General features: G+C 40.5%; 1 protein-coding gene across 1 annotated transcript in view; it reads left to right on the top strand.

Annotated features, from left to right (window-relative positions):
- LOC138854946 (gastrula zinc finger protein XlCGF57.1-like) overlaps positions 1-17,566 on the top strand; it is an 89,895-nt gene extending 72,329 nt beyond the window's left edge. Inside the window, exon 2 of the mRNA XM_070101094.1 lies at positions 15,506-17,566. Within this exon, the coding sequence (XP_069957195.1) occupies positions 16,021-17,085 (1,065 nt within the window). The 5' untranslated portion in view covers positions 15,506-16,020 and the 3' untranslated portion in view covers positions 17,086-17,566. The remainder of the gene's footprint in view (positions 1-15,505) is intronic.
- The last annotated feature ends 4,631 nt before the right edge of the window (positions 17,567-22,197 follow it).

Raw genomic sequence — 22,197 nt, 5'->3', positions numbered from 1 at the left:
TTTTCCCGCCTTTTCTCCCCCTCCCTGAAAGTGATAGTTTGACTGCCGGCTGCTTGTTAAGGTAGGGTCAGTCTAGCTCCCGCTATCCCTTCCCCTCCCTCTGCCCCCCCCCCCCCGAAAGGTGACGTGTGGGGCTCTGGTTAAACAGTAAATCACTAGACTCACAGCTCCCAACTCTACACCTATCTATTGAACTTTTCCCTCACACACATGTATAGTCATTTCTGATAAAATTTTCCCTAATCTTAAAGAAACTCATTCCTCTGCTATACTTTCAGACTACTTGGGCCATACGGACACTTTTCCTACCATCCGTTGTTACATTAGGTCTAAATGGTTCACAGGTTGGTCTGAAGCCGTACTAGCTCCCATCACTTCTTGCTCCGTACTAATAGGTAATGTAAAAGGTGCCATTCTTCTTTCTGAGGTTGACCTTTCATCACCAAAGATGGACATAAGCTTTTCAGATCCTCTTCTTGTAGAGTCAGAGAAGCCCCTCGAAAGTTCAAATGAGACAATGTCTCGGAACATTCATGTGGGGTTAAAAACCAGTGATGCTACTCTCGAAAGCAAGGTAGTAGGATCACCGGTTCATTTGTTAGATGAAAGTGAAGATATCACCTCTGATACTATAAATGTCTTGACTAGGGCTCAGACCATAGCCCAGGCTTCTCCTACTGTCCATTCTTTGATTTTCCCTGACTTTAAGCCTTTAGATATATCAAAGGACTCCTTTATCAATTTACAAGGTAATTGCCCTTCTCTTCAGAACTGCCATAATGCAGCTAAACAAAATCAAGTTATTCAAAGGAAAAACTTTTCATATCAATTTGAATATATAAAAGGTATCTTGTATAAGTCAGTATTCAAATTAAATTCAGATGAGATAGACTATTCCATCTTAGTTGTTCCAAGTCAATGCAGAGAGACTGTTCTTAAAAATGGCTCATGACCTGCCAGTGGCCGGACATTTCTCTCATTGTAAAACCATAAATAAAATTAGGGAAACCTAATTGGCCCGAAATGTCCTCAGATGTCACTACCTATTGTAGATCGTGTAAAGTTTGCCAACTGTCATCCTCCCGAGGTACCAGGCGAGTACCTATGGTCAAAATGCCAATCTTTATGGTATCGTTTGGAAGAGTAGCTATTGACATCGTTGGTCCTTTATCACTACTTTCATCTGGGGGACATCGATATATATTAACATTAGTTTATTATGCTTCCAGTTTCCCTGAAGCCGTACCCTTAAAGACCATAACTACTACAGAGGTGGCTGAAGCCCTTTTGTCCATCTTCTCCAGAGTTGGCATTCCTAGAGAAATTTTGTCTGACCGTGGGACACAATTCACATCTGACTTAATGCAACATCTCTACCAACTTCTGGGAGTGAAGCCTCTCTTCACAACACCATATCATCCCAGCTGTAATGGGAGGATTGAGCACCAGCATTCAATTCTCAAGTCCATTTTAAGGAAATTTTGCTCCCTTAAACCTAAGGAGTGGCATCGTTACCTACCCTGTGCTTTGTTTGCCATGAGGGAAGTTCCCGGTGACTCTTTGGGGTTTTCACCTTTTGAACTTCTCTATGGTAGACAGGCCAGAGGCCCATTGTCCATCCTTCATGACTTATGGACTAATGAGGAGGTGAGTGCTGAGGTTCAGTCTTCTTATCAGTTTCTCCTTGACCTTAGATCCAAACTTGAGGAGACCTCTGACATAGTTTCGAAAAACTTAAGCTTGTCATTGGACCAGTACAAAACCTATTTTGATTCCAAAAGTCAGAGGAGAAGTTTTAAAGTAGGGGATGAAGTTCTTGTACTTTTGCCTATCAAGTCAAATAAATTATTAGTAGCATGGAAAGGTCCATATACAGTGGACCCCCGCATAGCAACCTTAATCCGTGCAAGAGGGCTGGCTGTTATGCGAAATGTTCGGTATGCGAATGAATTTTCCCCATAAGAAATAATGGAAATCAAATTAATCCGTGCAAGACACCCAAAAGTATGAAAAAAAAAAAATTTTACCACATGAAATGTTAATTTTAATACACACAAACTGAAAAAGGCATGCACAATTACATGACACTTACTTTTATTGAAGATCTGGTGATGATTGATGGGATGGGAGGAGGGGAGAGAGAGTGTTAGTGTTTAGAAGGGGAATCCCCTTCCATTAACCCTTTCAGGGTCCGTCCCGTAGATCTACGGCTTTACGTTCAGGGTCCAAACCGTAGATCTACGCCATGAGCTCAGCTCACTCTGATAAACTGTGAGTGGTACATTTGGGCCTAGATATGAGAGAATACATCTATGTGGTATGTGTGCACCACATAAAACAGATCCTGCAGCACACTGTGTATAATGAGAGAAAAAAATGAAATCATGATTTTTCGATTAAAACAGCAACTTTGCAGTGTTTTTTCGTATGTTTTTTATAGTTGTATTTGCGATTTCTTGGTCTCATTTGATAGAATGGAAGACATATTACAGAAATAGAGATGATTTTGATTGGTTTTAGCACAGGAAATGGCTTGAAACTGAGCTCAAATTAGCGGAAATGTTAAATTTTTGCCGATATTCAAGAGTAAACAAAAGACCTCACACGTCTAATACACACCAGCTGGTGGGTCTAATATACATTCACAAATATGGTGATGATATTTATACAATTATTACAGTATTGCATAACAGTAAATCTTCTATTTTTTGGTGTGAATAAAAATTCATTATGTGAATAAAAAATCAAAATGGAATTTATTTGTAAAGCCTCAAAACATAACTAATGAACAGAGGAAATGTTAGTTTAGTGCCAGGAATGCCTACATTGTTCATTCTGGACCCTATTTTGAAATTAGAATATTTTGAACTTTGTGTTAAATTGGCCAAATTAACAATTTCCGATCACTTTATTTTGTAGTTGAAACAGTTGACTTGGCGATTTCTTGTGCTCAGTCGATAGAATAGAAGTAATACTAGTGAAATAGCTAAGAATTTGGTTGATTGGAATAATGTAATTGGCCTAAAATGGGAGTCAAAGTCGGCAAAATCGCCGATTTGTAAATATCGCTGACACATCAAAATTCGCAAGAGCATAATTTCGTCAATTTTCCACCAAATTTCGTACTTTTTGTTTTATTACCTTCACAAAAAGATTCTCTACGATTTCATAAGAAAAAATAACAAATTTTTTTTTTTTAAATTCTTGGACACTGGTGCGTGACTCCAGATTTGGGCCTTGGACCCTGAAAGGGTTAAGACTTGAGGTGTCGAGTCCTTTTCTGGGGTTACTTCCCTTCTTCTTTTAATGCCACTAGGACCAGCTTCAGAGTCACTGGACTTCTTTCGCACAACATATCTGTCCATAGTGGCCTGTACCTCTCGTTCCTTTATGACTTCCCTAAAGTGTTTCACAACATTGTCAGTATAATAGTCACCAGCACGGCTTGCAATAGCTGTGTGAGGGTGATTTTCATCCATGAAGGTTTGCACTTCAAGCCACTTTGCACAGATTTCCTTAATCTTTGTAGTAGGCAATTTCATCAATTTCTCTCTCCCCTCCTTCGAACCAGTTTCCTCAGGTCTGGCCTCTTGCTGTTGAAGTTGATCTATCAGCTCATCAGTGGTTAGTTCTTCATTGTCCTCCTCCACCAACTCTTCCACATCATCCCCACTAACCTCCAACCCTAAGGACTTTCCCAATGCCACAATGGATTCCTCAACTGGCATAATCCTCTCAGGGTTAGCCTCAAACCCTTCAAAATCCCTTTTGTCTACACATTCTGGCCACAGTTTCTTCCAAGCAGAGTTCAAGGTCTTCTTAGTCACTCCCTCCCAAGCCTTACCTATAAGGTTTATACAATTGAGGATATTAAAGTGATCTCTCCAAAAGTCTCTTAGAGTCACTTGAGTTTCTGAGGTCACTACAAAGCACCTTTCAAACAGAGCTTTTGTGTACAGTTTTTTGAAGTTTGCAATAACCTGCTGGTCCATGGGCTGCAGGAGAGGAGTGGTATTAGGAGGCAAAAACTTCACCTTAATGAATTTCATGTCCCCATAAAGTCGCTCTGCCACGTCTGTAGGATGACCAGGGGCATTGTCTAACACCAGGAGGCACTTAAGTTCTAATTTCTTTTCAGTTAGGTAATCTTTCACATTGGGGGCAAATGCATGGTGTAACCAGTCATAGAAAAAGTCCCTAGTGACCCATGCCTTACTGTTTGCCCTCCACAGCACACACAAATTCTCCTTGAGGACATTCTTTTGCCTGAACGGTCTGGGAGTTTCAGAGTGATACACTAATAAAGGCTTAACTTTGCAATCACCAGTAGCATTGGAACACATCAACAGAGTAAGCCTGTCTTTCATAGGCTTATGTCCTGGGAGTGCCTTTTCCTCCTGAGTAATGTAGGTCTTGCTTGGCATTTTCTTCCAAAACAGGCCTGTTTCATCACAATTAAACACTTGTTCAGGTTTCAGTCCTTCACTGTCTATGTACTCCTTGAATTCCTACACATACTTTTCAGCTGCTTTGTGGTCCGAATTGGCAGCCTCACCATGCCTTATCACACTATGTATGCCACTACGCTTCTTAAATCTCTCATACCAACCTTTGCTGGCCTTAAATTCACTCACATCATCACTAGTTGCAGGCATTTTTTTAATTAAATCCTCATGCAACTTCCTAGCCTTTTCGCTTATGATCGCTTGAGAAACGCTATCTCCTGCTAGCTGTTTTTCATTTATCCACACCAATAAGAGTCTCTCAACATCTTCCATCACTTGCGATCTCTGTTTCGAAAACACAGTTAAACCTTTGGCAAGAACAGCTTCCTTGATTGCCTTTCTGTTGCCCACAATAGTAGAGATGGTTGATTTGGGTTTCTTGTACAACCTGACCAGGTCGGCGACACGCACTCCACTTTCATACTTATCAATGATCTCTTTCTTCATCTCTATTGGAATTCTCACCCTTATTGCTGTAGGGTTGGAACTAGAAGCTTTCTTGGGGCCCATGGTCACTTATTTTCCAGATAAAGCACCGAAAACACTGTAATAATACGAAATATTCCGATTGTATGCTTGGATGTTTCCGCGGAGGCTGGCTGGTAAACAATGCCACTGGCGGAACATATGAGGCTGGCTCAGGCCGCACATTGGACGTGTCTCAGACGAAGGGCGGTGAGCGGGTTTTTGGGCAGTATGCGAGGCAAGATTTTAGCGATCAAAGCGTCCGGTATGCGGATTGTACGGTATGCAATGCGTACGGTATGCGGGGTTCCACTGTAAAGTATTAAAAATTTGTGAGAAAGTTGACTACCTCATAGAAGTCAAGGGGAAACCTAAGCTTTATAATATCAACATCCTTAAGAAATATTACCAAAGAAATTCGATTAACTGCCTTAATAACTTTGACTTAGTTTTCCCACACGAACTTGATAAGACAAATGAAGAGTGTAAGGTGTGCGTAATTGATGCCTCTAACGTAGACTATGATGGAGAACTACATGACTTGGTGACTCTTGACCACTCGGGTGCAACAAACATTAATATTAATGAATCTCTGGATGACCATAAGAGACATGAACTACTTCAATGTGTGAGTAACTTCTCAGACATCTTTACTGATATTCCAGGTGTTACCTCCACGGTAGTCCATAAGATTGACTTAGTCACGGACAATCCTATCAAATGGAAATTATACCCAGTTCCAGTTCACCTTAGGGATGCATTTGACCGAGAGGTAGACAAATTATTAAAACTAAAGATCATTGAACCTTCAGTATCTGCATATTGCTCACCAGTAGTCATGGTTAAGAAGGAGGATAATTCATATAGACTTGCTATTGACTTCAGAGGCCTTAATGCTATAACTCGGTGTGATACTGAGCCTATGCCCTTAATAGATAGCGATCTACACAAATTTTATGACTCTTCCTTCTTTTCAGAGATTGATATTGTGCAGGCATATCATCAAGTAATGTTAGATCCTTGTTATAAGCAGTACACCACTTTTCCTACCCACCAAGGACTGATGCAGTATAGAACTATGCCCTTCAGTTTGGTAACTGCCTGTGCTACTTACGTGAGACTGATGAGAAAGGTCTTGGGTAATATGCCAAATGTTTCAGTTTATTTTGATAACATTTATGTAATGACATCCACGTGGGGCAAGCATATCCAAACATTAACATCAGTTTTGCGTAGGTTATGCTCACATGGCCTCACTGCCAAGCCGAAGAAATGCTTCCTTGGGTATAACAAGATTAGATATCTTGGATTGATCCTTTCTAATAACTCTTTGCATCCTCTCCCCAGTAAGATCAAAGCTTTATTAGAATTTACATTTCCCTAAACCAAGAAGCTCATGCGTAGCTTTCTTGGTTCTGTAAATTTTTATGCATGGTTTATCCCGAACCTTACTGATCTTACAGGCATCTTATCTGACTTCCTTAAAAAGTCTGTAAAGGAATCTCTTGAACTTTCCGACGTAGCTCGGGAAAAGTTTAATGAGATTAAAAATATCTTCTCGAAAGACCCTATACTTAAGATTCCAGATATTAATAAAACATTTTGTTTAAGAACTGATGCCCCCAGTACTGGCTTAGGCGCTGTGTTACTACAATACCATGGTGGTACTTCCTTTCCTGTATGCTTCCTTAGCCAGAAACTCCTTCCCGCAGAAACGAGATACTCCACAATGGAAAAGGAATGTTTAGCCGTTGTGTGGGTATCTCCAAGCTTAAATTTTATTTACTGGGAAAAGAATTCATTTTAGAAATGGATCACAAACCTTTGATATACCTAGAAACTTTTAAGGGAACCAATAGTTGCCTCTTGAGGTGGACATTGGCTCTCCAAGCTTTTAAGTTCCATATTGTGTATCAGTGGTTCATCCAATTATTTCTCTGACTGGTTAATTCGTGACATCCAGAAGAAGACTTGCTGCCTTCCGTGACTTCCACATGTTAGAACTTTTTCCTTGCCTATTCTTCTTATACTACTTGACTATAAGTCTTGGTATGGGGGAGTGTGATGCAAAAGTTCAACAGATACGAGTAGCGAGTATATACTAACAATAGTTTGATTGCCGTCTACTTGTTAAGGTAGGGGAAGTCTAGCTCCTGCTATCCCCCCTTTTTCCCCCACCCCGAAAGTGATAGTTTGATTGCCGGCTGCTTGTTAAGGTAGGGTAAGTCTAGCTCCCGCTATCCCCCCCCAAAAGGTGACATGTGGGACTCTGGTCTAACAGTAATCACTCGACTCACAGCTCCCAGCACTACTGTAAGTACAAGCGTGCTCATATTCTAGTGTACTTATTGGTTGAAAGCTTCACTTTGGACCAATAATTAACTTAGTCCTTTCTGCCTTGATATCTCTTAAATGTTTTAATAATCACCACATCTTTTAGGTATTGTACTTTTCATAGAGAGTGATTTCTTGAGCAGTGGGTAACCTGTCTCTCTTTCCAGTTGGAATGACAGATTGGGTCACCTGCCAACCAATGAGAAGCATTGAAGGAGATGGACTAACGTCCTGAGACATCCCCTTTTGGATCTACTTACCTGTGTATATGCAGTCGCAGGACATAACCCCTCATCATTGCAGTGGTTAAGAACCTGCTTTCCGGTCATCTGGACTGATTATTCATGGCTATAGACTCTGTGAAGAATGAGCCGTTGGGTTGTCACCAACACTTGTGATCCCCCCCCCCTACATCATCAGCAATGGCTATGACTTCTAAAAGAATGTGTCAACCTGCACCAGACACCCCATTATCACTATATATATATTAGTGCTGAATTCAAATGTCATTTTTTCATTTCATTTTTCTTTCAAATAGGATACACCTTCATGTTTCACTGTTTTATGTTTGCTTTAATAAATAATAAAGTGTTTATCTTTGTGAATTATTATTTCTTTTTCTATTCATTAATTTTCCTGAGGAGGAGCTGGCCTTGGTAATACTGTCTGAAGTTGTTACAGGGCTGAGTAAGCCTTCACAGTATTTCTAGACAATAGTAAATTACCAAGGCACATAAAAATATTTACCTGTCAGTGTGATTGTGAATACTTAAAAACTATTTCAGAACCTAATATTAGTGTCAGAACAAAGATTGTTTATGAAATCTCAAGAAATATTGTAAATTGTAATTCTTCTTTCAACATACTGGCTGTATCCCACCGAGGTGGGGTGGCCCAAAAGGAAAAACAAAAGTTTCTCCTGGTGGCCTGGTGGCTAAAGCTCCCGCTTCACACACGGAGGGCCCGGGTTCGATTCCCGGTGGGTGGAAACACTTCGACAAGCTTCCTTACACCTGTTGTCCTGTTCACCTAGCAGCAAATAGGTACCTGGGTGTTAGTCGACTGGTGTGGGTCACATCCTGGGGGACAAGATTAAGGACCCCAATGGAAATAAGTTAGACAGTCCTCGATGACGCACTGACTTTCTTGGGTTATCCTGGGTGGCTAACCCTCTGGGGTTAAAAATCTGAACAAAATCTTATCTTATCCTTTTACATTTAGTAATGTATACAGGAGAAGGGGCTACTAGCCCCTTGCATCCGGCATTTTAGTCGCCTCTTACAACACGCATGGCTTACAGAGGAAGAATTTTGTTCCACTTCCCCATGGAGATCAGAGGAAATAAACAAGAACAAGAACTAGAAGGAAAATAGAAAACCCAGAGGGTTGTGTGTATATATATGCTTGTACATGTATGTGTAGTGTGACCTAAGTGTAAGTAGAAGTAGCAAGACGTACCTGAAATCTTGTGTGTTTATGAGACAGAAAGAAGGACACCAGCAATCCTACCATCATGTAAAACAATTACAGGCTTTCGTTTTACACTCACTTGAGAGGACGGTAGTACGTCCCTGGGTGGTTGTTGTCTACCAACCTACTACCTAGGTAAATTGTAATTATCGGAACATAAAAATTATATAAATTAAAATAAAAATGAGGAAAAAGGTATATCGGCAACACTTCTGCAAGTGGCAGGAATCGATGTTGCCGTCATGTGAGCATCCAGAGCCGACTTCACAGTCTTATATCTCGGTAAGTACTGGTCCTAACTTTTTACTTTTTTTGGTCTTATAATACACAGAAAATTGCCCTTTTTAAATAAAATGTCCTGGCTACTAAATGGTTGTTTAATTACACTGAAAAAAACAGCAACTCTGGGGCCAGCATGTACTCATACAAATTATGAAGTATGAGTGCAAATAATTAATATAGTGTTAGGAAGGATACAAAAATTCACCTATACAAAAATATACCTAATATAATAAGTAACTTATATGCAACTTACAATCTACTCCAAAAAACCATCACACTTCAGTTCACATTAGCTCACTAGTACACTGCGGCTAGTGACACAAAAATTTATATACATTTATAAACAGGGAGGCTCCATGACACCTCCCTCCCCCCTTCACTTCTGCCTGGTAGACTAGTTACCAGCAGGCAAAGACACCTATGGTATACACTCAAAAAACCCACCCAACACCACATACTCACACTGCTACATTTTGCTTCCTCTGCTGTGGGTAACCTACTGCAAGCTCCTCATCTACTCCTTTTCTGGCCACACTAACTGACCAGGAATAATAGTACACGTTTGGTTTCAGTTCAATCCCAGAACTATGGAGCATTATTTTATATAATATTTTTCTGTAGCACACTGCCTACCAGCTTTTCTGGTGCTGTGTCACATGGGGTCACCCCCTCTCTAATTCTTTTCTGGTTTTTACCTTCTGAAACCCCCCTCCTTACCTCTTCTTCATCTTCTTTCCCTCTAGTTCCTCAGTCTGCAAGCCCTCACACACCTGCTTCTTCTTGGAGCCTATTATCTGTGAAGCTGAACCTATCACCTCTGAAGCTGAACCTATCACCTCTGAAGCTGAACCTATCACCTGTGAAGCTGAACCTTTCACCTGTGAAGCTGAACCTGTCTCTTAAGCCAAACCTGTCTTTTAAGCCCAAGTCTCTTTGCATTTCTCCAGTGCCTACAATTCCCCAACAGATTCCTTTTTTGGCCTCAGTGCCAAGTTCTCACCCCCTTTCTAACTCTCACTCAAAGGTGGAGGTTCAATCCCCATTTGTGTGGTCACTTCTCCTGTTCCCCCCAGACTTCTTCCCCATCCCTCCTTCCTTTCCTGTTCCACTGAAGGACTTTTCTCTCCTTGTTGGTGCATTTCTCCATCATACTCCCCTCCCCTCTCAGACCTCTTTGGTTCCCTCCATAGTCTCCCTGATCCCTACTTGCTCTACCTCACCTGTCTCTAAACTCATGGCACTGGCATCTTCCTTGTCCACTGAGACACTTGACACTATATTGCAGAGACAAAACCCTCAATGGACACTGGTGTGCCTCCTTCTGCCCCTTCTTATTTTACACAACCCATGCAGCAATCTTTTCTCTCACTTCATTCTGAGTCCTCCTTGCTTACACGCTTCCCGTTGCCTCCACACATTGGCTTCACTGACCCTACTAGACCATACATTTTACTGATTCCATGTATCAGAAATCTTCCCTATGAGGATAGACTGAGGGCCTTGAATCTGCACTCTCTCGAAAGGTGTAGAATTAGGGGGAATATGATCGAGGTGTATAATTGGAAAACAGGTATAAATAAAGGAGATGTAAATAGCATGCTGAAAATTTCCAGTCAAGACAGGACTCGCAGCAATGGTTTCAAGTCAGAAAAATCAGATTCAGGAAGGATATAGGAAAGCACTGGTTTGGTAATAGAGTTGTGGATGAGTGGAACAAACTCCCCAGTACCTTCATAGAAGCTAAGACATTGTGTAGTTTTACAAATAGGTTTGATAAAAACATGAGTGGGTGTGGGTGGGTGTGAGTTGGACCTGACTAGCTTGTGCTACTAGGTCTGATGCTGTGCTCCTTCCTTAAGTGGAAGTGACTTGACTAGGTGGGTCACTGGGATAATCCAGAGGGGAAAACATGGACCTGCTTCTCATGGGTCAGTAGGCCTGCTGCAGTGTTCCTTCTTCTTATGTTCTTATGTTATCCATCTCATTTTGGGGTATGTGCTGTTACATTCTTCTGATCCCTTTCCTGATGAAACTTTTAATGAGAGTGCACTACTTGTGTATATTGGTATACCGTTTCAACAGGTCTTTGTTCTCTGTCGCATTATATTGCATCCCATATTTATCTGCATAGGAAATATACAGTTTTCTCTCCCGTGCATTCTGTATCTCTGATATTGCATTCTTGATCTCTTCTCTGTCACTGCCCATCTTGTTATTAAGTGATTTTAATGTTCATCATCTTTGGGGAGCTTCCCACAGTGACTCTCGTGGTGATCAGTTGGAGATTCTTATTACTTCTCATCCTCTTCATGTTTTTTTTTATGAGAGCTCCGACTCATTTTGACTCACACTCAGTGTCTCTCTTGCATTGTCTCTGCTCCTCGTCACTTGATTATGCTTGGTATGTTCTCCCAGATTTGCATGACAGTGATCACTTTCCTATTATTCTTACTTCCACCTTGTATTCCAGCCCACCTCCTTGCCCCCATTGGCAATTTGCACAAGTGATTTGGGACTTATCCTCTCATCTTACCACTTCTTTGTCCTCTATTGATGAGCTGGTGCACCAGTTTTCGACCTTAGTTTTGACTGCAGTTGCAAGTTTTATTCCTCATACCTCAGGCAGACATTCTCAGACATGTGTGCCTTGGTGGTCTCCAGTGTGTGCCCTGCAATGCATTTGAAACATGCTGCATAGGGCTGTTATCAATATAATCGGATAGCGGATTGTCTTTTGGATTTTAAGTGGGGAAGGGCAGTTGCTTGTCATTCATACGCGATGCTAAATGCACTTGTTGGGAAGACTATGTTTTTACCTTTACCTCAACTTCTCCTATGTCTGTGGTTTGGAAGAAGGTATGGAAGTTGTATGACAAGTACACTCCAGACCCACCTCCTGTTTTGTAGGTTGCTGGTGTTAGTGTTGTGGAACCTCTTGAAGTTGCCATGGAAATCAAGAACTGTCTTTTTTGTGTCTCCCAAGGGCTTCACCTCTGTCCCTCATTTCTTGATTCTAGATCTGCCAAGGAGCAGTCACCCTTGGATTTCTCTTCTAATGGGATGGAGCCATGTAATGTACCTTTTACTCTTTTAGAGCTAGGGTCCAGACTTTCCGTTTGCTGGTCATCGGAAACTGGGCCTGTTGATATTCATATCCGTATATTACAGCATCTGCATTCTACAGCCCTTACAGTCCTTTTGCATCTTTTCAATCTTGTCTGAATGTGAGGGGTTCTCCATCAACAATGGGAATCTTCCATTGTACTACTGTTTTGCAAACCAGGCACTTCAGGGCTTGATACTTCTCACTATTGTGCCATTGCTCTGACCAGTGTAGCCTGCAAGGTGATGGAACGAATGGTGAATAGATGTCTGGTTTGGTATTTGGAGACTCACAATTGTGGCCTTTGCAAGGGATGCTCCAATTTGGACCTATTGCTCCACTTAGATACTTATGTACAAAATGCCTTTACTAATAAATTCTCCATCTTAGCAGTCTTTTTTGATCTAGAGAAGGCATATGACACCACTTGAAGGTGTAACATCTAAGCTCAGGGCCACTCCTTAGGCCTCCACCATAATCTACCAACTTTGCTGCTGCTTTCTTATCTGAGAGACATTTTTGTGTCTGTGTTGGCACCTCATTTTCCTCTGACTTTGTTCAGGCCAAGGGAGTCCCACAAGGTTGTGTCCTTAGCATTACCCCTCTTCTCTTGGCTATAGATGACCTACCTTCCATTCTTCCATCGCATATTTGGTTTTCGCTTTATGTGGATGACTTCACCATAGATTACACAGGTGCTGACTGTCACCTGTTAGTAGCCTCCCTTCATGCATTTAAATTTTCTAGTGTATAAACCCATTTTATTACCTTCACTAGATGTCCACTTGTCCCAGATTTTCTATTGTATTTGCACAGATCACGTATCCCAGAATGTGATACGGTTAAGTTTCTTGGCCTTGTATTCAATCGCTGGTTGACATGGAAACCTCACATTTCCTCTTTGAAGGCAGCTTGCCATGGTTGGCTGATCCTCCTTAAAATTGTTGCACATCGTTCATGGGGAGCAGTCTCTACCACCAATTGTATTCCACCCTAATCTTGTCAAAGCTGGATTATGGCAACCAAGTCTATTCTGCGGCTTCTCCTGCAACTCTTTCTAAGTTAGATCCCATTCATCATTAGGGTCTACATTTATGCCTTGGTGCCTTTCATTCATCCTCTGTTGAAAGCCTCTATGCTGAGGTGAATGTTCTTTCCTTAGCCAATTGTCATGATACTCATTGCCTTCATTACTTTGTCTACTCTCATGACCTTCAGGTTCCTTCTTTGTATAGGTTGGTCTCAGACATTAGTAGAAGCCCATTAATTGATTGGCACCCCTGCTTAATCCATCTGTTTTCTCTAAGTCTTCACTCACTCAGGTCTTTTCTCCACTTGCATCCCTTGTATGTTGATATAGCATCTGCCTTTTCCCTTCCTCCTTGGGAGGTTCCAATGGTTTGTGTCTGTTCTCCCCTACTGCTGTGTGCCAAAGCTCTTCTACCTATAACTGCTTCTTGCTCTCTTTTTCTTGATCACTTCTGGTCTCATGTTCATGTTGTCACTGTTTATACAGGTAGTTCTGAATTTTTTGATGGTGTTGGGTTTGCGGTTGTGTTCCCTGACTATGTTGTCTGGGGTCATTTGTTAGACTCAGGTAGTATTTTTACCATCGAGTTGTGTCATCCTCATAGTGTTTCTCCATATTACATATATGTCTCCATTGGCTTTTGTTATCATTTTGGATCCCCTCAGTGCTTTACAGGCCATTTAACAATTTGATTTCCCCTTATCCATTCGTCCTTTATATTCAACTATGCACCACGTAGACAGCAAAAACAAGGACTTCTTTTCTGTTGGGTCCCTGCACAAGCTGATGTACAAGGCAGTGAACATTTGGATGCTGCTGCACGGTCTGTAGTGCATGATCATCTGGTTTCCTATAGATATATTCCCTTCAGGGATTATTTTACCATTATCTCTACCCTTTTCATGGCTTTTGGCAGCAATGGTGGTCGAACATGCACAATAACAAATTGCACTTTATTAAACAACTTTTGGGTTTGTGGCCATCTTCTTACTACTGTTGCCATACTCAGGAACTGTGCTCTCCCATCTCCGCATCGGCCATACTCTCCTTACCTATGGGTAACTCATGGAATGACACCCTATCCCTCTCTGTGAGGCTTGTCAGGCCTCTATTTTGGTTCTTCATTTTCTCGTGGATTTCCCGGTTTACCAGCGAGCTCGCAGGACTTATCTCCACCAACACCACTGCCTTATCACTGTTACGTTTTCTTCCCTCCTTACAGATGACGCTGCCTATGACTTTCTATTACGATTTTACTTTTTGTCAGCAACTGCTTTACAATAGGTACTTTGACAAATAGCCCCTAGCATCTCTTCCAGCCCTTTTCTCCCCTCACCTCTGATCTCCTCTACACCTAGCTGTTTATATATCTCCAGCACTGTTTTCTGCCCCTCAGCACAGCATGACTCTTGTCAGTTTAGTGCTTTATTTGATTATAATATTAATCCATTGTTCCAGTCGACCAAACTCAAAGCAGTTTCACTAGAACTCCTTTTCTTCCACCTAATAAAGTGATCAGAAATTGGTAATTTGACCAATTTCATACAAAATTGAAGAAATGCCAATTTCTAAATAGGGTTCAGAATAAACAATGCAGTCATACCTAGCACTAAAATAACATTGTGTCTGTTTATTAGTCATGTCTCCATGCCCCTTTTATATTACGCCTGCTTTCCATATTGAAAATTTACTGTTATGCGGACTACTGCATTAGTGTAAAAATGATATAAATAATATCAGCGCATTTGTGGAAGCATATTAGACCCACCAGTTGACGTGTCTTGGATGACTGACGGAATTTGTTTACTCCTGAACATCGTCAAAAATCAAACATTTGTACTAATCTGAGTTCACTTTCAAGCTGCTTTTTGTTAACCATTCAAAATCATCTCTATTTCTGTAATATGTCTTCCATTCTGTCAAATGACACCAAGAAAACGAGAATACAACCATAAATACCATACGAAACAAATATGCTGTTTTAAACAAAAACACAGTCCCAGTTTTTTCTCATGCACTGAGTGCTTCAGGATTTTTTTTTATGCTATGTATACTGACCACTCAGACCCATTCTCTCATATGTAGGCCTACCAGCTATCTCCTGCAAGATTGAAAGCCACTAGAATTTTTGCAGAGTACTACGGGATTGACACTGGCTTCTAAGCCGTAATAATGTGGGACTGACAGTGAATGGGTTAAAAGTGGCAATTTTATTTAGTGAAACGTGATAATTGGGAAAAAAATCTTTTCTTGTTGAGTATGTTTTGTTGGCAATTGTGGAATATTGTACTATACTGACTCATGTTTCTATTGCAGAAATATTTTGTGGAAGATTACCAAGTTGTGTCTTGCCAGACATTATATCTTCAGTACTACAAGAAAGGCAACATCTGTTATCCTTGTGAATTTTTAACTACCTAAGTATTCCTAATTAAACAATTTTACTTTTGATATTGGGAATTCTATCTAAATATGCATGGTAGTTAAAAGAAAAATGCATGCTAGTAATACTGTAATTAATTTTCAGAAAAATCTCTATAAAAACAAGAGAAAATAATAATAAAACTGATGTTGAGTGTATCTGCAGTACATATATTACTCTTTTAACACACAAAACAAAAATTGTGATAGTGTTTTAATACACAATATAAATTTTATTAGTGCTTATAAGTAGGGAAAGTTTTCCTTGCATAAATCTTAACATGGGAATATGTTCACAAGGAAAACTGTGGGTTCGGTGTCCAAAATAGTTGAAAAAAAATCTTGAAATAGACATGTGAGTACATAAGGAAGATTAACTATACTTCTGTTGTATGACTAAAATAATTTAAATGAAATACCATTGTTTAAAAAATATGGAAAAACATAAAGAACATAAACCATATCAATGTTCAGAGTGTTTGAAATGTTTTACTCAAAAAGGCAGTCTTGTGAAACATATGAAAGTACATACAGGAGATAAACCATATCAATGTTCAGAGTGTTTGAAATGTTTTAGTCAAAAAGGCAATCTTGTGAAACATATGAAAGTACATACAGGAGATAAACCATATCAATGTTCAGAGTGTTTGAAATGTTTTAGTCAAAAAGACCATCTTGTGACACATGTGAAAGTACATACAGGAGATAAACCATATGAATGTTCAGAGTGTTTGAAATGTTTTAGTAAAAAAGGCTATCTTCTGACACATATGAAAGTACATACAGGAGATAAACCATATCAATGTTCAGAGTGTATGAAATGTTTTAGTCAAAAAGGCAGTCTTGTGACACATATGAGAGTACATACAGGAGATAAACAATATCAATGTTCAGAGTGTTTGAAATGTTTTAGTCAAAAAGGCAATCTTGTGACACATATGAAACTACATACAGGAGATAAGCCATATGAATGTTCGCAGTGTTTGAAATGTTTCAGTCAAAAAGGCACTCTTGTGAAACATATGAAAGTACATACAGGAGATAAGCCATATCAATGTTCGCAGTGTTTGAAATGTTTTAGTCAAAAAGGCAATCTTGTGAAACATATGAAAGTACATGCAGAAGATAAACTGTATCAATGTTCAGAGTGTCTGAAATGTTTTACTGATAAAAGCAATCTTGTGACACATATGAGAGTACATACAGGAGATAAACCATATCAATGTTCAGAGTGTGTGAAATGTTTTAGTGTGAAATGCAGTCTTGTGAAACATATGAAAGTACATACAGGAGATAAACCATATCAATGTTCAGAGTGTTTGAAATGTTTTAGTCAAAAATACATTCTTGTGACACATATGAAAGTACATACAGGAGATAAGCCATATCAATGTTCGCAGTGTTTGAAATGTTTTAGTCAAAAAGGCAATCTTGTGAAACATATGAAAGTACATGCAGAAGATAAACTGTATTAATGTTCAGAGTGTCTGAAATGTTTTATTAAGAAATACAGTCTTGTGACACATATGAGAGTACATACAGGAGATAAACCATATCAATGTTCAGAGTGTTGGAAATGTTTTAGTCAAAAAGGCAGTCTTGTGAAACATATGAAAGTACATACAGGAGATAAACCATATCAATGTTCGCAGTATTTGAAATGTTTTAGTATAAAAGGCAGTCTTGTGCCACATATGAAAGTACATGCAGGAGATAAAATCTGTTAGTGTTGAATGTTAAAGTAATATTTTAGTTATAAACTCATCAGAATATATAAAATGAATTTACCATAGCAGTGTTGAGAGTGAAATATTATTTATTTTTTATTATCACACTGGCCGATTCCCACCAAGGCAGGGTGGCCCGAAAAAGAAAAACTTTCACCATCATTCACTCCATCACTGTCTTGCCAGAAGGGTGCTTTACACTACAGTTTTTAAACTGCAACATTAACACCCCTCCTTCAGAGTGCAGGCACTGTACTTCCCATCTCCAGGACTCAAGTCCGGCCTGCCGGTTTCCCTGAACCCCTTCATAAATGTTACTTTGCTCACACTCCAACAGCACGTCAAGTATTAAAAAACATTTGTCTCCATTCACTCCTATCAAACACGCTCACGCATGCCTGCTGGAAGTCCAAGCCCTTCGCACACAAAACCTCCTTTACCCCCTCCCTCCAACCTTTCGTAGGCTGACCCCTACCCCGCCTTCCTTCCACTACAGACTGATACACTCTTGAAGTCATTCTGTTTCGCTCCATTCTCTCTACATGTCCGAACCACCTCAACAATCCTTCCTCATCCCTCTGGACAACAGTGAAATATGTTACTACTACTACTAATAATAATAATATATTTGCTTACTACAAGTACATGTACAAGGTATACAGGCCTAGCTGGCATCAGTGACATTCTACTATATTGAAAGCCTTTTGTTATGCTGAGCATTTCCCACAAATTAGGGCCTTGGCCCAGGATGCAACCCACACCGGTCCACTAACTTCTAGGTATCCATCTTACTGATGGGTGAACATAGACAACCAGTATAAAGAAACATGCCCAATGTTTCTGCCCACACACTCTTCATGGGGGGCTAATTGATGTGGTGAAGAGGCTCTTGGTCTGAGGAATTAAACCTGTTGGTCTCCTTCCTCAGGCTGAACCTAATTATCCCCCAATCCCCCCTTCCCTATCCCATTATCCCCATCCTCCCTTTTTCCTTTCCTCCTTCTCCTCCCTGCCCCTCCCTCATTCCCTTCCTGTTTTTGGTCTTTGGGATTCTTCCCACAGGCATGCTAGTTCCTAGAGAGGGGAAAGGGTACCAGGGTCCATCTCATTCCATTGAGGTTGTTGGTGGTGGTGTAGTTTGCTGTGGAATCTGGATCATCTGGGGATCTCCTGATCCCTCTCTGGTCTCCCCAGGAGTGGCTTTGGGTGTCTCTCGGGTGATGGGTGTATCTCTGGAGGCCCCCTTTGAGATTAAAAGCATCACAGATCATATTACTGAAAGAAATATCCTAATTGGGGTTAATATGCTCAGGCAAGTCCATTCAAACTACTGCACAGAAGCCCTTTAAATTTTCCTCAGCAGTGGTGAACACCCCTCCAGATGGATCTAAAAAACTGAACCCAACCTCCACATGAACCAGATACATGATCTATGTCAAGTAAGGCAAATGGGCACTTCTCTGCTCAGTGGAATATTACCCTATTCCAAACTTCCTTTCCTCCATCCCCCCCAATTATTTCTTAAATCAAATGGCCTGTTATCCCGGGTGTAATGGGAGCAAAATAAACACAGCAGAAAAAGTTTAGACTTATATTATCCTTCACCAGTTTAGAACAATATGTACACTATGTACAGTGATAAGTATAGTGCACTCCATGGTAAGCAAGGCAGAAATAGAAGCCACAAGATAGCAGACCGTGCTTCAACCAGCTCTAGAATGGGAATGACAAGGGCAGACAGGAGAGTGGTACCCACATAACCTCTGCGATTGCCAAAACCATCTTCTTATTGGCTAGAACCTGGCCACTAGTTGAATGACGGGGCCCCATCATCAACTCTTAGCAACCTGGTTCGCTGGTTGGGGGAGATAGCCTGTAAATGAGGGTGTGTACATGCGCCAAATAAAGGTTACATACTCTTTGCATGCCACACCCCCACCCCGTGAAGGCTCAGGATTAGGCTGCCACCTCCCAGTGGTAACCGTGCCGCCATGGCACAAAATGATGGGACCGCCTTTCCTCTCCACCATCCAACTCTTAGATAGAGCTCAGCTTTTCTCGTGACAAAAAACCCAAACGCTAAACTCAGAGTGAGACAGCAGTCATTCAGGCTAGCATAGGTTCAAGATACAGGCGGATGGTAGCCCGCATACCCTCACTAAAAAAAAAAAACCCACACCAGGGGATAAAAAAAAAAGTGTGAAAAGGGGTTACCACAAATAACATCCTAACCTAAATAAATAAAAATATTAGACTCTAGATAAAGAGTCTGCCAACATATTTTCTTTGCCTGCAATATATTTAATGGAAATATTATAGGGCTTCAGCCTTAGCATCCAGCACATAAGCCTGGTGTTGTGGTTCTTCATGGCTTGGAGATATACTAAAGAATTGTGATCAGTGTAGACTGTGACCACCTGCGATGTCTGGCCCACATAAACATCGAAATGCTCCAAAGCCAGTACCAGCGCGAGGGCTTCTTTTTCAATGGTAGAGTAAGCCCTCTGATGTGGCTGGAACTTGGCTGAAAAGTATGCTACAGGCTGCAACTCCTTGTTCCCGATTTGTAATAGTACTGCCCCAACCCCAGACTCACAAGCATCAGCCTGTAATGAAAAAGGTTTGGAGAAGTCTGGAGACAAGAGAATGGGTGCAGTACACAATAATCTTTTTGCTTTATTAAAAGCAGTGTTACAGTCTGAGGTCCAATTAAAGGGAACTTTGTGACTGGTAAGAGGGGCTACAATATCTGAGAAATTCTTACTGAATCTTTTGTAAAATCCTATCATGCCTAGGAAACATTGAAGAGATTTCCTATCATGAGGAACTGGATAATCTTTAATAGCAAGAACTTTAGCAAGTTTAGGTGCAACTTTACCACTACCTACTTCATGGCCTAGAAAAGTGACAGTGGCCTGGCCAAAGGAAGATTTAGATAAATTAACTGTTAAATAGGAACTCAAAGGTCTCAAAAAGAGCCTTAAGTCTAAGTAGGTGTTGATCCCAAGTATCAGACACCACAACAATATCATCTAGGTATGCTGCCGTACCTTCAAGTCCATTAATAGCCTGATGGATAAGTTTCTGGAATGAAGAGGGGGAATTTTTCATTCCGAAAGGGGTAACTGTGTATTGATAATGACCTGGAATTACGAAGGCAGAGATTTCCTTTGCCTTATCCATCAAAGGTACCTGATAGTAGCCTTTAAGGAGATCTAACTTTGACACAAAAGTAGCCTTACCCACAAAGTCAATTACGTCATCCAGACGAGGAAGAGGGTAAGCATCTGTAATTGTGACCTCATTCACCTTACGGTAGTCTGTACACATACGAAACCCTCCATCAGCCTTCTTCACAAGGATGCACGGTGAAGCCCATGGACTAGATGACTCCTCCACTAAACCATGCTTTAACAAAAATTCTACTTCCTGCTGAAGTAGCCTTTGCTTTTCAGGATTAGCTCTGTAGGGGGAGAGTTTAATTGGTTTAGAGTTTCCCACATCTGCATCATGATAACCTAATGTACATTTTTTCGGCACATCCGAAAAAATATTAGGATTTGACTGTAGAAGCTCCATTAAATTTGTTGCTTGCATTTCAGATAATCCCTCCAATAAAGGGCTAGGATCCTTGAGGACAGAATTTGAAAGTTTAATATTAATTTCAGAGATAGAGTGCAAAAAGTCAGAGTCGTCCTCAGAGGTAGAGGACATAGTCATTACTGGGACTTTATCTGGTGTATGAAAAGATTTTAATTGATTAATGTGATAAGTTTTAGTTTTTGAGGTCTTATCAAGGGGAGCTACCACATAATTTGCATCAGATAATCTACTTACAATCTGCATAGGTCCCGTAAATCTTGCTTTCAAGGTGTGGCCAGGTATAGGTTCCTGCACCAACACCTTGTCTCCTGGATGGAAGTAGTGGAATTTTGCACTTCTGTCATACCTCTGTTTCATCTTACTTTGAGCTGTCTTTAGGTTAGCCTTGGCTAACTGACGTGCCACCTGCAACCTTGAAGACGGGTTGTAGAGTGTTGAGCTAACATCTTCTCCCATCCATCCTTCTTTGAGCACCCGAAGAGGACCTCGTACATTGTGCCCAAAGATCAGTTCAAATGGACTATACCCTGTAGACTCTTGCACCATCTCTCGTACTGAGAACAGCAACAAGGGTAGTGATTCATCCCAGTCTGTAGGAAAGTGCATGCAAAAAGTTTTCATCATAGTTTTTAACGTCTGATGGAATTTTTCCAAGGCGCATTGGGACTGAGAATGATAGGCAGTGGATAAGTTGTGGATTATCCCTAGCCTAGTTAATGCTTCCCTAAATGCTTTGGCAGTGAAGTTAGTACCTTGATCACTTTGAATAGTTTTAGGAATGCCAAAACAAGAAATGAATATTGTTAAAGCTTTGAGAATAGCTTTAGTATTAATACTACGCATGGGAATTGCTTCAGGATATCTGGTTACTTTATCCATAATCGTAAATAAATATTGATTTCCAGACTTTGACCTAGGTAGTGGACCTACACAATCTATAATTAAATCTGCGAAAGGTTCTCCATCAGCAGGTATAGGTTGGAGAGGTGCAGGTTTAATGGAATGTCCAGGTTTCCCTACTTGCTGACATTCTTGGCAACACCTAATATGATTATTCACATCTTTCTTTAATTTTGGCCAATAAAATTCTTTTGTGATTTTATACAAGGTTTTTGTAATTACTAAGTGACCTCCTAATGACGTATTATGAGCTATATTTAATATTTGAGGTCTATACTTTGTTGTAACCACTAACCTGTTAAACAATTGCCGGCCCTCTATCTCCTTACCAGTCTCAGTGCAGATCAAATAATTGTT

Source organism: Cherax quadricarinatus, chromosome 75 (assembly GCF_038502225.1).
Source record: "Cherax quadricarinatus isolate ZL_2023a chromosome 75, ASM3850222v1, whole genome shotgun sequence".
In the NCBI taxonomy this organism is placed as follows: Eukaryota; Metazoa; Arthropoda; class Malacostraca; order Decapoda; family Parastacidae; genus Cherax; species Cherax quadricarinatus.
The sequence above is the reverse complement of the archived record's forward strand: the minus strand, read 5'-3'. Positions and strand labels throughout refer to the sequence as shown.